The sequence below is a fragment of the Empidonax traillii genome, unplaced genomic scaffold, assembly GCF_003031625.1.
Source record: "Empidonax traillii isolate 1590-97213 ecotype Southwest subspecies unplaced genomic scaffold, ASM303162v1 scaffold60:size2069287, whole genome shotgun sequence".
NCBI classification, from domain to species: Eukaryota; Metazoa; Chordata; class Aves; order Passeriformes; family Tyrannidae; genus Empidonax; species Empidonax traillii.
In genome coordinates, this window is record NW_020955253.1 from 160,350 (window position 1) to 174,975 (window position 14,626).

A 14,626-nucleotide genomic window follows, 5' to 3' on the forward strand; every position below is an offset into this window, starting at 1 on the left:
ACTGGATATATCTAAATTTATCTGTGGGAAGCTGAGTTTAATCTCATGAACAGGAGCTCCATGTTCTTTAATGATATTCCCACGAAGTAAGCTGTATCTTTATATAATTAACAAAAAGCTAACAGAAGGAAGTCTCATCTCTACTAAATTAGTGAGTTTTAGAGGAGACCATTCTACTGTAATTTCCACTGTATCTTATTAAAATAGTCTGAGAAAAGATACAGTAGCAACAATAATAATTGCTTTAGTTCGATCCTCACAGGAAAGGGTAACATAATGCAGAAGTAAGGAGTTCTATGCTAAGAAATCCATGCCCTTTCCCAGCTCTGCATTTGCCTGCGATGTGGCTGAGTAATAAACATTAGCTCTATGCCCTGTCTATTCTTCTGTCTATTCCGCATGGACTGTAAACTCCTCAGGTCAGAGACTGCCTCCAAGCACATGTACAGCTCATGGAAACCTGTTGTCATCTCCTGGAACTACAGTAATACAAATAATAATAATTAACAATATTGGCTGTTATTCAAAATGCTATTCAACAGAATCATAAAGTAAATAAAGAAACCTTATACTGGTTGGGAAGCATGGAGGTAAAAAAGGAGTCAAAAACGCTATTTTCAACACAGAAGAACTGAAGGACTTTTCATATGAAATTCAGTATCAGTAATCAGAGAATTGCAATTAATTACAAATCAGTGAGGCTCTGCTCCCAGAGGTAGGCTACACGATTTCTCTGTCATTAACTTCTTAGGCACTTAAAGCAAAAACCACTACTGAATCACTAGGTTTATCACAGAAATGCTAGAATTACAAGAACAAGTTACCTGTATTCAAGTTATCAAATTCAGCAAATAAGCAACCAATGCACTCAAAGCTGAGATCATAGTGGATTGTGCTGTTTTCATGATTGCTAAACGGATTACGGCTTTCACTTCTATGAGTGATGCAGAACACAGACTTCAGTCTTATTTTAGCAATGCAGCACCAATGCAGTCACCAGACCTTCTTTCCTCAAAACGCCATACGTAAGCACTGTTTGCTTCTGTATTTCTACTTGTGACCTTCTAAAGGACGTTTGTCCAGGAAACAGAAAGTGGTAACAGACTGGAAAGAAGAAGAAAGAGCCTGGCCTTGTCCTGATTCCTGTCTTGTGACTTGATTTTCCCACATTTAATCAAGGCTCATCCTTTTGTCCTTGCCTTCATGAATGCACTAGATGACTTTTTACCTATCCAGCTTTAGCAGTGAAATATATAGAAGATTAAGAAAGGTAACTCCCCTAGTGGCCCAGGAAGTAAGGATGTAGACCCAAAATCCAAACTAAACCAAAACCAATCACTACTTGCAAACAATACGTATCCCTCCAGAAAGATCTGATGTCTGAGCTGTTGTTTCCTATACATGGGGAGGGAAAAAAAATCCCACAAATATATTATACGGTACTGCATTTTCACCAACATTTGAAAGACCAATGGAAGCTTCAGAAAGAACTTCTTATGGTTTGTTTTCACCTCAAAGACCATGAAGTACAGCACAGTGCTATTAGAACTGCTCTATTCAAGAGATACTCTAACAGTATATACAACTTCATACTTAATTTGTTTTTAAAATTAAAAAAAAATACCCCAGCTTTAATCCTATAAGGAGACTTGGCAACATATTACTCCTTAAGATTTGAGGGCAGACCCAGACTTCAAATCTGGCATATACATATCCAAGGACTCAGAGAAAGGACAGATGATGCTGATGTCAAAAATCTAATTTTTTGGCAGCTACAGTAGATGTTATCTGACAGAGAACAGCTAGCCCTAAAGGGTTGTCAGTTTTCTTAGAGAAATGGTTATCTGTGTCAGAGTCTGAATAAAGCATATGAAGAGATTAAAAAGCACATTTAATGCTTTAGAAAGTACTGGACAAAACTGGTAAAGACACACAGTCTTTGAAGTACCTACAACTCTCAGCACATAGCTGAGTTAGCAGGGAGAAAACTAGAAAACATGTCTTGAAGGGAAAGAATACAGGGAAAAAAACAAACAATGAAAAGATTCAGCAAGCTCTAAAAGCTTGCATATTGGAAATAATTTACTTATAACAGGTCATCTCTGCAGATTTGCTGATATGCAGAATACAGAGACTCACCTACAGAAATGAAAGCCATATTTAAGCAGTAAATATGTAAGTTTTGTGTTCTGGAAAAATTGTTTCTAAAGGGGAGAATGTAGATCAGCACTTCTGGATTCTGTTTATTTGTTTATTTAGATCCAGTTTTAGATGCACTGTTACATTTCATTGTGTTCTGAGCAAGTTCAAATGTAAAATGAAGATATCCATGCTGATCTGAAGCAATAGCCTGGCTAAAAGATGCACTCAGTAGTCTGAAACTTGCTCTTGTCAAAACGTTCTTAGATAATCACAACACAAGTTCCCGTGACATGACTGATTTAGACAACCCACGGAAAAATCCCACCCCAAGAAGAGTTGCCATTGGATTATTGCTTGTGACATTTTGAATGCTCTGGTTTAGCACTCAAGAGTTCTTGTGCTAGATTTATCTTCTAAAATGGCCTATGAATTTATTCAATGAATTAATAAAAACCACACTCAGATTATAGTTTTCATTACTTTTTCTTCTCTTAATTAATTGCAACTTTAATACCTACTTAGTATCTAGGAAATGCATGAGAGACCAGCACAGACAACATCTGGGTAGAAATCTACTGATATTTCAGTGAAGTTTTCATCACTGAAAAGCAGACCAGCTGAGCTTCTGTGAGGTATGTTTTGCATTCTCTGTTACTAAGGAGCATAATGAAAGACATGAAATACTGAAGACTTAGAAATCTGAACTATCTACCTTAACTAATTTCAAGTTTAAGTAGTCAGTTATTTTGTACCATTTTGTTTCAAAGAACTTGTCAATATACAGGTGTTAACAGATGAAACTATAAGAGTGATGACACTTAGAACAAAAGAAGAGTAGTCCAACACTCAAGGACAGAAGAGGCTACTATATGCTTTTCTCAAGATCATCCCTCAAATCAGTTTAAATAACAGTGAAAGGAATTGTTTGTGTGACTCACCACTTCATCTTTGTCCTCGGGAGTTAGCTGAGCAGAACTTCTTTCTTCTTCCTTCTTGACTGATCTCTCATATAAATCACTGACAACGAATGAAGGGTAGTATCTGTCTTTTAGGGTTTCGTAAACATCTGCCTGAATTCTGTAGAATACTTCAATGCCTTTATTTCCCACAAGACTTTGCTGTATTTCTTTATAAAGGGATTTTTCCACAGGTATTTCTCTGCTTTCCACAAAAAAATTCTGATAAATTTCACTCACCAGCTGAGGTATTTCAGGCTAGGAAGCAAGGAGGGAGAGGGACAGAGAAAAGAATAATGAAAAAATGTTAAAAATATCAGGATGACTCAGAACCCAGGTGCATAATTTGAAGGATAATCAAGCTAATTTCCTATCCAGATGTATGAGGACACATCTGTGAACCTCTTACTGAGAACAAGCATGCTGTCTGCCTGTGCACCTATGCTAAGCAGTCAATTCTACAAGCTGAGTATTTATATTTGTCAGGACAAGAAACAGCTGTGCTCTAAAACTGTCATAGCTTCCCCACCCACTGCTTTTGAAAGTATGCTCCAAAAGCTGGTATTAAAAGGAAGAAAAGTGCTAGAGCAACAGTGTGATCACCACTTTATGGTTAGATTTAATGATTTATAGCACCTTTTGCAATCACAAGCAGTTTGTGAATCAAAACTGATTCATAGAACTTTCTTCACAGAGCCTGACAAACTTTTTTTTTAAAAACACTCTAGCTTGAGGTGGTTGTTAGTCATTTCTTCAGGTTGTATCAATGGGTCACTCCTCACACTCAACAGTTTGCCACTTTGTTTACAGGATATTATTTTCCAATTGACTAGAACCCTTATACATAAGAGAGCAGTAAAATTACAGTGAATAAAAAGGTAATTGATATCGATAATGAAATTTGTATTTCATGCTAGTGTGAATCCTGGAGGTTTAATAGTCTCCCCAAAAATCCACCTCACTGCTCACAAACAGCAAATTTGTCCTCTACTCTTGCTATACAGCATTGGTTCAGGATACTTTTTGCAACTTTAACCTGTATTTCCTATCCTTGTTTCATGGTTCTTATTCCTACTTTATTTTAGCACAAATTACAATATAGCATTGTTTCTTCTCTCTAAGAGTAGTGTGGCATTCCTGGAGAAACTTGCCTGCTTATACAGCAACAGAATATGGAGAGGTCTTTTAAATCCAAACCTCTCTTCCAGAAAGATTTTAAAAGCATATATGCATGTGTTTACACTGTTTTGGACTGAATGGGCTACCTGTAATTAGCAAGATGAGAAGCTTATGTACAGACTATCCAATGGAAATGCACTTCTAAGGTTTCACGTGAGCTGATACAACTAAAGCCAATATATTACTGCAAGTTTAATCTCTGGTGGAGGGGGAAATAATTCTACTACTTTTACATCTAAAGTATACTTTTAATGGGATGTTGCTACACCAAACAACAGTAAATCATCGTCACAACAGCCCATATATTTTAATTGCAGTATTATCTTCAAATATTGACAAGAAGTATTAAAAAAACCCCAAATTGCTTAGCACCCATCCTATGTTATATTTTAAGAAGATAAAGAAATTTCCTAACATCAAGATTACAACCAGCAGAGATTGCTTTCACTGTACAAAGCCATACATGCTTGCAATTTCTTCTACCTTGTTAGCACTCTTCAAATTCTCCACAGACTCCCATAGACCAATCAAAGCCATCTTGTCCATCCTTTCCATGTAGATTCGGAAGTGCTCTCGGTATGAAGGGTTGGCCAAAATTTCTTCAAATTGAAGAATCTGAAGAAGGAAAAACAAAGAATAAAAACTGAGAAAATGCCTAACTTTAGCTTCTCTCCATCCCTTATGGGGAAAATCTTTTCACTTAACATGGCCATGGAGCACTATGAATTTGTCGTGGATTTGCCGACGAGCCCCCGGGGCTAAAAATAGCTTTTTCCAGGTGGATTTCCGGAGCAAAGCCAATGAAAAGTTTTGGTAACACCTCTGCCAATGACATATTTAAGAAAATGGAAGAGAAGGTTGTGGCACAGAAGAAAAATGGAAGAGCCAGCGTAGCAGCCAGCCCTGTTGAGCCTGGGCATGCATCCCCCATCCCAGGCCAAGTCTGGTCTGGGCGAGAGGGGGCCAGGCCCCTTCTCTCCTGTGACAGAGTAGGGAAAAAAAAAAACACTTTAGAGAAGAACCTGGACAAGACATGCTGCAAAAGGAATTCCAGGCAGAGATAGCAAAGCCTCCAAGGTCAAAGCTGGTAGCCAGAGAAGAGAGAAGAGCAGCCCGAAAAGGGGGCTCCTTTTCCATCCCCTCTCTCTCTTTCTCTCCCTTCAGCTGGGAAGACTGAAAACTAAAAAAAAACCCCTGCCATCTGTCGAAAACTGTTGGGGAGTAGAGACCCTCCTCTGCAGCTCGTGAAGGAGCCCACGCCGAAGCAGAGGAGTGCATGAAGATGATGTGACTCCGTGGGAGGCCTAAAATAAAGCAGAGTCCTGCTGGAGACCTGTGGCTCATGGAGAGAGAGACCTACGCTGGAGCGAGTCAGCCCAGGTAGGATTTCTGACCCAGTGAGGGATCCATGCTGGTGCAGCTGAATTTGTGACCCTGAGGGACAGCAGAGAATGGAAGAACTGTTGCCCGAAGGTGTAGACTCACATTAGAGAGGTCTATCAAGAACTGCCTCTCATGAGGAGGGACCCCACAAGAAACAGGGGTGGACTCCAAAGCCATTATCCCCTGTGACTCTTTGGGAAGACCATGGTAAGGCAATTGTCCCCTTGCAGTCCATGGAAGACCCCACAGGGCTCGGATAACCCCCAGCCTCTGGTCTTAGCCCAGGAGGGGGTAGGCCCAGCCCTGAGGTCGACATAGAAGAGAGAGAGAGAGAGAGAGAAAGAGACAGTTCCAGCTGCAACAAATCGGAGCTGTTTTCTTAAAGATAACAGAAGAAGAACTTTCAAGTGCTGCAAAATTATTTAGAAGATCTGTAGCTCTGGAAGTGGAAAAGAAACTGCTTCTCCTCCTGAACTGATACAAGGAGGGAGGGGTATTTCTGTAAATACATAACACTTTTACCTAGTTAGAATTGTTGTATATATAGTTCTTTAGTTTTTATCTTGCTAGTAATAAATCCTAATATTATTTCTCCCCACATCACATCTCCTTTGTCTGCATAAACCTTCTCTCAACTTATAGCAATTGTGTGGGGGGTGAAAAGAAATTGGCCCAGAACAAACCCACAACAGCATTCTACAAATATGTACTAGATTCAACTACAAAGACCTTCTACAGTAATAGCTTTGCTTCATTAAAAAAAAAAAATACTTTGAAGATAAACGTATCTATGCTCCTATCAGATAGTAAATATCTCCACATCTTTCTGATCAGGAGACAAGACTACATTACAAAGGACTAAGATGGTATTTCAAGTCACTCATGAAATGCTGTTGACAAAAATTTGACTTCCATTGTTCCTGCAAAGCAGAGGAGCCAAGCTGGAAGCAAACTGATCTGTTCTTTACTTGTTTCAAGCAAAGACGAACACCAGCAGTTTCCACACCACAGGCCACAGAATTCTGAGATGTATCTCAATTATTACCAGGGACACAGAGAAAGATGGAATACCTTGGCAGCCAGGGCATTTGGTGGCCAGTTCCCACTAACTGTTATTGAAAAACATCTATCAGAAATGTAGCCAGGAAAGAGTATGTTCTGTGATATAATGCTCAGGACTTCTCCTGAGAAAAGAGACGAGGGTGTACATCAGGCAGAATAGGAAATTAAACACTTCTCATACCCAAGCAGATGCTGCAATAAAAAAGCCACTATCACTTCCTTATCCTCTATTATTTTTGTGAATCCAAGCCTTTTCTTTAAGACAAACATTCAGAACACCTCCCTGACAAAATGAACAGAAGATCCCATGCTGAACAAAATGAACAACCTTGTCTTTCTTTGAAAATTAGGACCTATATTCAAAACAACTGATAAAAACGAAAAAAACCCTTCCTCTCAAGCTTTTCAGTTTTGCAGCTGAACCAGTTTTCACTTCTCTCATTCAGTGCCATTACTTATATTGCCAGGAATCCAAATACACTACCAAGAGTGGTTTTGGTCTCTTGCTTTGTTACTCACAGGCACCAACCAACTCACACCTTTTCCTTTGAAAAGAAAAGCAGGTCCTTAAGCACTAGGGCCCATGAATCTTACCTTCCTATGATTTTGCATTTTATAGGAAAGTTCATTGGTATGGAGCAGGACATGAACTCTGAGACTAAGGCATTGATGATTTCTCTAATATGGGTCTTCCGATACCTTAATAATACTACAATTCAGGTCATGTATCAGCATCTATTTTTGGGAAGACAACTCATTTTTCTAAATCTAATACCTGCGAGACTCTACCTCCATGTAGGAGAAACAGCTTCCTGGTCTTAAGCTATACAGGTGGAAACTACGTACATGGGCACACACTCAGTTACTAGCACAAGTTACTTCCTTAATGAACCAAGGTAAAGGTGGTTCTTCAACAACTACAGCCACCTATGTTTTGTCTGAAATAGCTCCCCCCACATTTTGGGCAGTGTTTAGGTCAATTATATTTGTCTCAGCTGAAATGCCCATTTTCATCTACAAATTCCATGTGCCATTCTGCTTTTCATCCTTTACCATACCAGTATCTCCTGGACATGACTTGCTCTTAGCTTTAGAGCCATTCAGGTACATAAATATCTGCCTTTCAGAGCTCACTCTGTAATCCTCACTGAATGACAGTGCCTTGCTTAAGCTGGGCTTAATACAGAAATGATGATCAGGTTGTCAAAAAGTGGTGTCACTTCTTGAGTGGGAGGTCACCTTTGGTCTCTTCACCTCTATTATCCAAGGTATCCTCACTCAGATTGCCAGCAAGGAGGGTAACTAACCCTCTCAAAGATAACTGGGGTTAAGTGCTGCTGCAGGGACGCAAGGCAAGTGCAAACGTCTATCTCACCTAAAATGGGCCCATTGCACCGGTGCCCCACGATAATCAAAGTGGTGGTGCCTCATAACAGTTTTACACAAATCTCCTCATAGTTACCTAGGAAACTAAAACACTTTAAAAGCTAAATTAATGGGCAGAAAAGCCTATTTAAACTTCTCTCGCAGAAATAAGACCTCACAAATGCTATCTTGATTTTTCTTTGCTTAAGGCTAGACCAGCTTGGAATTATTTAATACGTTTCAAATGCTGTACTAAAAACATTATATGAAAGCTTCAATGACAACAATGGTAGACACAAGAGATTTTTAGTTTTGAGGTGGAAAGTTATCATAAAATGCATGTGTGCTGATTTTGGCTAGGAGGAGTTAATTTTCTTCCCAGTGGATGACATGGGGCTGCGTTTTGGATTTGTGCTGAACACAGGGTTGACAATATAGAGATGTTTTTGTTATTGCTGAGCAGGGCTTACACAGAGTCAAGGCCTTTTCTGCTTTTTGTACAGCCATGCCGGCAAGGAGGTTGGGGGTGCATGGGTCATTGGGAGGAGACACAGCTGGGACAGCTGAACCAAACTGACCAAAGGGATACTTCAGACCATAGGACATCATGCTCAGTACATAAAGTGGGAGGACGAAGGAGAAGACGTTTGGAATGATGACGTTTATCTTCCCAAGTAACCATTACATGTGATGGGGCCCTGCTCTCCTGGAGATGGCTGAACACCACGGGAAGGAGTGAATTAATTCCTTGTTTTGCTTTGCTTGTGTGTGTGGCTTTTGCTTTCTCTATTAAACTGTCTTTATCTCAAACCATGACTTTTCCAGCTCTTACCCTTCTGATTCTCTCCCCGATCCTGCTGGTGGGGGAGTGAGCAAATGGCTATGTGGGGCTTTGTCAATGGCTGGAGGTTAAATCATGACAGTCCTTTTTGGTACCCAACCATTCTGTGAAGGATCTTTCCTTTTCCCATTTAAAGAAAGAGGTTCTGCAGTAATTTGTAATCCTGAGCAAAAGATCATTTTATAGCTGAGTATCACCACAGATTACAGTACAAAGCTCTAAGCTATGCTGGCACATCCGCAGGCATTAGGGCATGTGTACACCCTCAAATCTAATATCCAGCTAGCAGATATAATCTTAGAATTATTAGCCTCAACGGCAACCCTTCAAATCCTTTTAACTCGAGAGCAGCTTCTGGGTTTGGAAAAACCAGCTGCTTTACTGCTGCCACATCAATTCCCTGCTCCAACAGGAAAGTAACCAATATACCACAGCTGGTCACAGGCTCTGCCTAAGACTAGGAAGTGTTTAGTTTCTTTATTTTTTCCCCCCAAGCAGGCTGCTTTAATCAGCATCCCTAGCATATGCACACAGAAGAGCCTTGTTCCTGGCCCTACAAAGCAGAGACTTGGTCCTGGAAGGCCCCTAAAGATAGACACAGCCTCTCTCTGGAGAGGAACATAGAACAACTAGTTAATTTGGAAGGGTCTGCATGGGCATCAGACATGGAATAGATGCACTGTACTATATTTCTTCGCAACACACCAGCTTCCAATTCACTACAACCACACTGGCCTATAATGAATAAACATAAATCTGGTAACAGCACTGCAGATGGTTGGGGTGAACAGAATTTGGGTCACTAGGGGAGGTTTTCTGCTGGGACGATGGCACACAGTCAGACTGCAGGACTTCTGGTTGCTGCTTTGGATTTTTTATTTTTTTGGTAGAAGACAAGAACAAGTGGAATGTAAAAAATAATTCTATAAAAATACGTCTGTCTTTCCAAGTTGCATTAACTAATGCTTTGTCTTATGCTTATGTTTTAAAAAGAGGTAAGTCATCAGACGACTGTCACAAGCAGTAGCTGAACTAAATGCAATGATTAGTTACGTATCAGCAAGCACATACTAACTACATAAGGTACCTTGCTATTTTACTGCACATACACAAATGTAAAAATCCCTGCCTTGAGACTCACATGTTCACAAACATGCTTCTGTCATAAGAAACCCCATCTTCAGGCAATAGGGGAACAACAACTGAAGCTTGTTTTCTTAATATTCCCAAATTCTGTAACATGATATATCCTGATGTAACATGATCTTACAACCTGAAGCTCAGAAATCATAGTGAAAATCTGTTAAGTCACCAAATCAACACCTATCCACAGATAGGTGTTCATCCACAGTGATGAATGGAAACAAGGTCTTCTGCAGGAGTTTCATCTTAGTCCTCATCACTAGATTATGGACATGAACTGGTTCCACCTCAATACACTCAGATGGTTTCCTTGCTATTTCGCAACCAATTAAGGATCAGATCCCCAAATCTCCTCCTACAACTCATGATTCACAAAACAGCTCCACTAAAAAGGTGTTGTGACTCCATATGTCAAATTTCACAGACAAGGTGGTGTGGCTGTTGTGCTGAACACAGAGGGGAAAAAAAAATCTCTTGCTGAATGAACACAGACAACAAGAACTCGATTACTGCAGTACTCTGCAGGCACAATTTCTAAGAAAATGGACTGAAACTGCACTGACAATTAAGTAGAAGAGATGCTTCATATATTACACTAATTCAAACTGCATTTTCTCTGAAAACAAATCTAACAGCATGGGCAGGGTACAAATCAGTATAACAGCTAATGATAGAATTCATATTCAGAGAGTAGCTGTGGTTTGTCTGTTTGCTTATAAGCATTTGATTATAAATCACATATTCAGGATTTCCCTAGAGAACCTGGATTCAGGAAGATGACATGAGTGAAACGTGTACTAAGTCAAATGAATAAAAATCACAACACTGCATAATCAAACCAGAAACTGACGCCATTTTATAATTATCTTCTGCTGTGAAAGAAAAAAAAAACGTATTTCAAAACACATAATTTCTGTTTCTTATATCTGTAAGAGGAGAACGTTGATAGCTCCAAATAATCCATCTCCATGCATTTTTACCAGCAATGCTATTACTCTCTTACTACTGCGGTAAAGACAAAGCTTTCTGTAGGATGCATAACTGAAATCAAAATACAAGTTTAGTTCACTAGTCATTTCTTTGTTCAACTAGTATCAAAAATTCCACAAAGTTAATAACGTATTCAAGCTTCTGTACCACACTTACATAAAATATTAATTCCAAACACCACCAGTAAATGACCATTTCTGACCTTTTTCATGTAAGTTGAAGAAATTAAGGCAAACTTACAGTTTCTTCTGCACAAACTAGTTATTCTACAAGTTAGATGCCACCTTAACGGAAAAGCGGACACAACCAAACTCTAAGGAGAAATTACGGGCCGCCAGCAGAAACATACCAACATTATCTTATCTACTAAATCCCAAACACCACCATTCCCTTTTGCCTAGAAAAAAGCTTGAATATTCAGTCAATATTGCCCATATAAGAGGGGCCAGCATCCAAAATAACACTGGCTGCCCTAAAATAACCCAGACTGCAGCTGCCTCAGTGCTAAAAGAGGATGGGCAGAAGCAAGAGTGAAGAAAGACTGCTTCCTCAGCTAAGCCTTGGGCACTTATCTGTGCTCAGAAGGGGCAGAACAGACTCTCTCTCATGCGGCCTTCATCTCTCATCCAACCTCCCTCATCTTCTTTCTTGGCAACTGAGAGGTGGGGACAACAGAAGAGAGAAGCAGTTTTCCTATTTTCTAAACTGAGATGGCTATGGAGGGAGTGAGTTCTAGGCCTTCATCACAGAAACACATTAAAAGCTTCAAAGCAGAGCTGCCTCAGATCCTGTTGTTTCCACTATCACTACAATAAATGCCTGTGCAAGGAGTCTTTATTCCTATTAATAGTACCATTAAGAACACTTCAGCATGGAGCTGCTCACTGGTATATTTGCAAGATACAATCCCATGTCAGCAACTGCCACCAAAAAAACATTGGTTTTATAAAACACACAACATGAACTTTACTAATTCCTTTGATTTAAATTAAAATAATATATTTTATTATATTTCTGGCCAATCCCAGCCCCTATCCAGTGCAGGTTCACTATTTCACTCCATTCCTGAACAAAGTTCGTAATATCTCAGCAGGCACCAAAAGTGGCATCAGTGGCTCATGCAGTGCTGCCACATGGTCCCCTCTTTCCTTTTCTCCTTGGCACCTCTTGCTACACCCAACTTCAGGAAAGAGATCAGGACTGCCTTGGCACAATCTATGGCACACCATCTGAAATCATGCTTTAAGGACAAGTGAGGAGTAGGGAATTGTTCTGTTTCAGAATCTTACTCAAGAAAAACAAAATACAAATAGTAAGAACTATTTCTTCATCATGCTACTTTTTCTTATGTACTACTAAGTCACAATTATTATAAGGACATAACTAAAGTTAAAGATCCCTGCACAAAAAGATAAGTTATTGAAAAACATACATGAAAACGTAAATGACAACATACATGTAAAACATCAAATCTTCTTTCGCATTTGAACACACCAGCTACTGTGCTTTGCCCAAAGGGGACAGAGAAGATTATACTTAAAAGTCACTAAAATTATTAAAGTTTTGCAAGGCTAAGTAGTCATGATTTTATTTTTGTAGATGCTGACTAGTACAACAATAGTTTTTTCTATTCCAGACTACAGTGATATTGAAAACCACAATTCAGCCACCAGCTTTACCAGAGTTTTTCTACAACAAGTACCCTGAATTTTGTCAATTGCCTTCTGTAATTGTTGGCTTTTGAATAATTATTTCCAAAAACCACACATATTTCCTAAAGTGAATATAATGAGGGTCAAAGAAATACTGCACATATGTTGGCAATCTTATATTTGAAAACAAGTTTCTACTTTTAGGAAGGCTGTTAACATGTCCTTGCTACCATGCAGTATATCTGAAAAATCAGAGATGTTTACAATCCACACAATCCTTTATGAAGTTTCACAGTTAGCTACATTCCAAGCTGCGAGATCAGTAAGTCTTTTGGGTACTTCAGTAATCTTTTGCCAAGTTAAATAAACTATGCAGCAATTAATTTGTGCTTGACTCCTGGGGGAAGGGTGGGATTAAAGACAGTGAGATAATATGATCCAGTGCTAACACATTTAGAATAACCTTCAGACCATGATATTTATACCTTCTGACTCTGTGGGCCATCACCTTCATCAGAAGTGCCATCTTCCTGCTGATCATAAGCAGGCCCTCCCAGGAGCCTTATTCTCTTCTCGCATTGCTTCTTTGCCACTGTCAGCTGATTAATATACCTCTTCACATTGCGAGCCCTTAGTAGGTCAGCTTTCATTGCTGCAGTTTCTTTTCCCTTTGAATCTAAGAATAAAGCAAAACAGAGTCAGTATTTTACAACTTGAAAACATCATTGTACCATTGCCTCTGCGGCCTTTCTGATCAAAGCATCTGTCTTTCAGGAATCAGCTATGCACATGAGCCCACATAATAGCAAGTTTGTATTTGAAACAGAATGATGATTTTGAAACATGATCACTCAAGGGTTTATACAAAATTGTTCAGAAAAAGTCCTTATTCCAGCACATAGCGAAACCGGACCCTTCCAGCTCTCTTTCTATAGCTTGTAGGAAGACACGGGCACAAGACTTCTACTCCAGAATGTACATTTATCAGATGGTGTTAGGAACTTACCTAAAGCCATGGCATATGATAACACATGGAGGTGATGGCTTATGTACCTTACTGAACATAGCACTGACTGCCTAGACACATGAGGGACTGAGCTCTATCCCCTCCAGCCCAGCATGACACATTTCCACACATCTTACTTGCAAATCCAAATTTCTTAAGCCTGATGTGAACAGCATATCATGCAGTAACTCCTCCAGACAACACCGACCAAAGTTCACTCAAATGCTCAGATGACTAAGAAAAAATCTTATTATGTCATAATGCCAAGACTGCACAGTACTGTTAAAAAGTGAAGTAACATGAAGACAACAGCTGCATAAGACTTAGTAATAACTGGTGTAACATTTGTGTACTCTACATTCCAGCTTCTTCAGCTAATGACCAGGGTCTAAAAAAAGCAGCAGCAGATAAAGCAGATATAAAACCCTATTGTGTTGAAATCAGGATACAACTGATTCACATTTATACACTGATTTTATTTTCCTCTTGTTCAATGAAAACACTCCTGCTTTTTCGGGCTGCAACTATTGCTCAGCAGCAAAGTACATGACTTGTACTCGCCTCTAGATTAATTGATTGCTCAGGGATAAACAGTAAAGAGCTATTCTACTATGTTTTCAAAATATCAAGTGCTAGTAAAATCACTTAAATGAAATCAGCATTCAATTCTCAAAACCATTGCTGTTAAGAAACTACATAGGTTTGTGAATGCATACACAGCAAAAAGGAAGTCTCTCAGAAATTACTTAAAATACATATTTTAAACACATTTCTAATACATTAGAGTACCTTCTCCTGTTTTCATTCTTCTATTTCCCCCTCAAAGCCAAATGTAACCACTGCATGCGACTGTAAGTTTTGTCATTTGCATACTTAAGTTCAACTCAAGGTACATGGAGCTCCCTGA

The 14,626-nt window shown here is 39.3% G+C and overlaps 1 protein-coding gene across 1 annotated transcript in view; it reads right to left on the minus strand.

Moving 5' to 3' along the window:
* The window catches only part of SNX25 (sorting nexin 25), a 75,661-nt gene that overhangs the window by 19,897 nt on the left and 41,138 nt on the right, over nucleotides 1-14,626 (minus strand). The window contains exons 7-9 of the mRNA XM_027879842.1: nucleotides 13,199-13,389; nucleotides 4,761-4,892; nucleotides 3,081-3,356 (exon numbers count right to left, since the gene is read on the minus strand). Coding sequence (XP_027735643.1) covers nucleotides 3,081-3,356; nucleotides 4,761-4,892; nucleotides 13,199-13,389 — 599 coding nt within the window. The remainder of the gene's footprint in view (nucleotides 1-3,080; nucleotides 3,357-4,760; nucleotides 4,893-13,198; nucleotides 13,390-14,626) is intronic.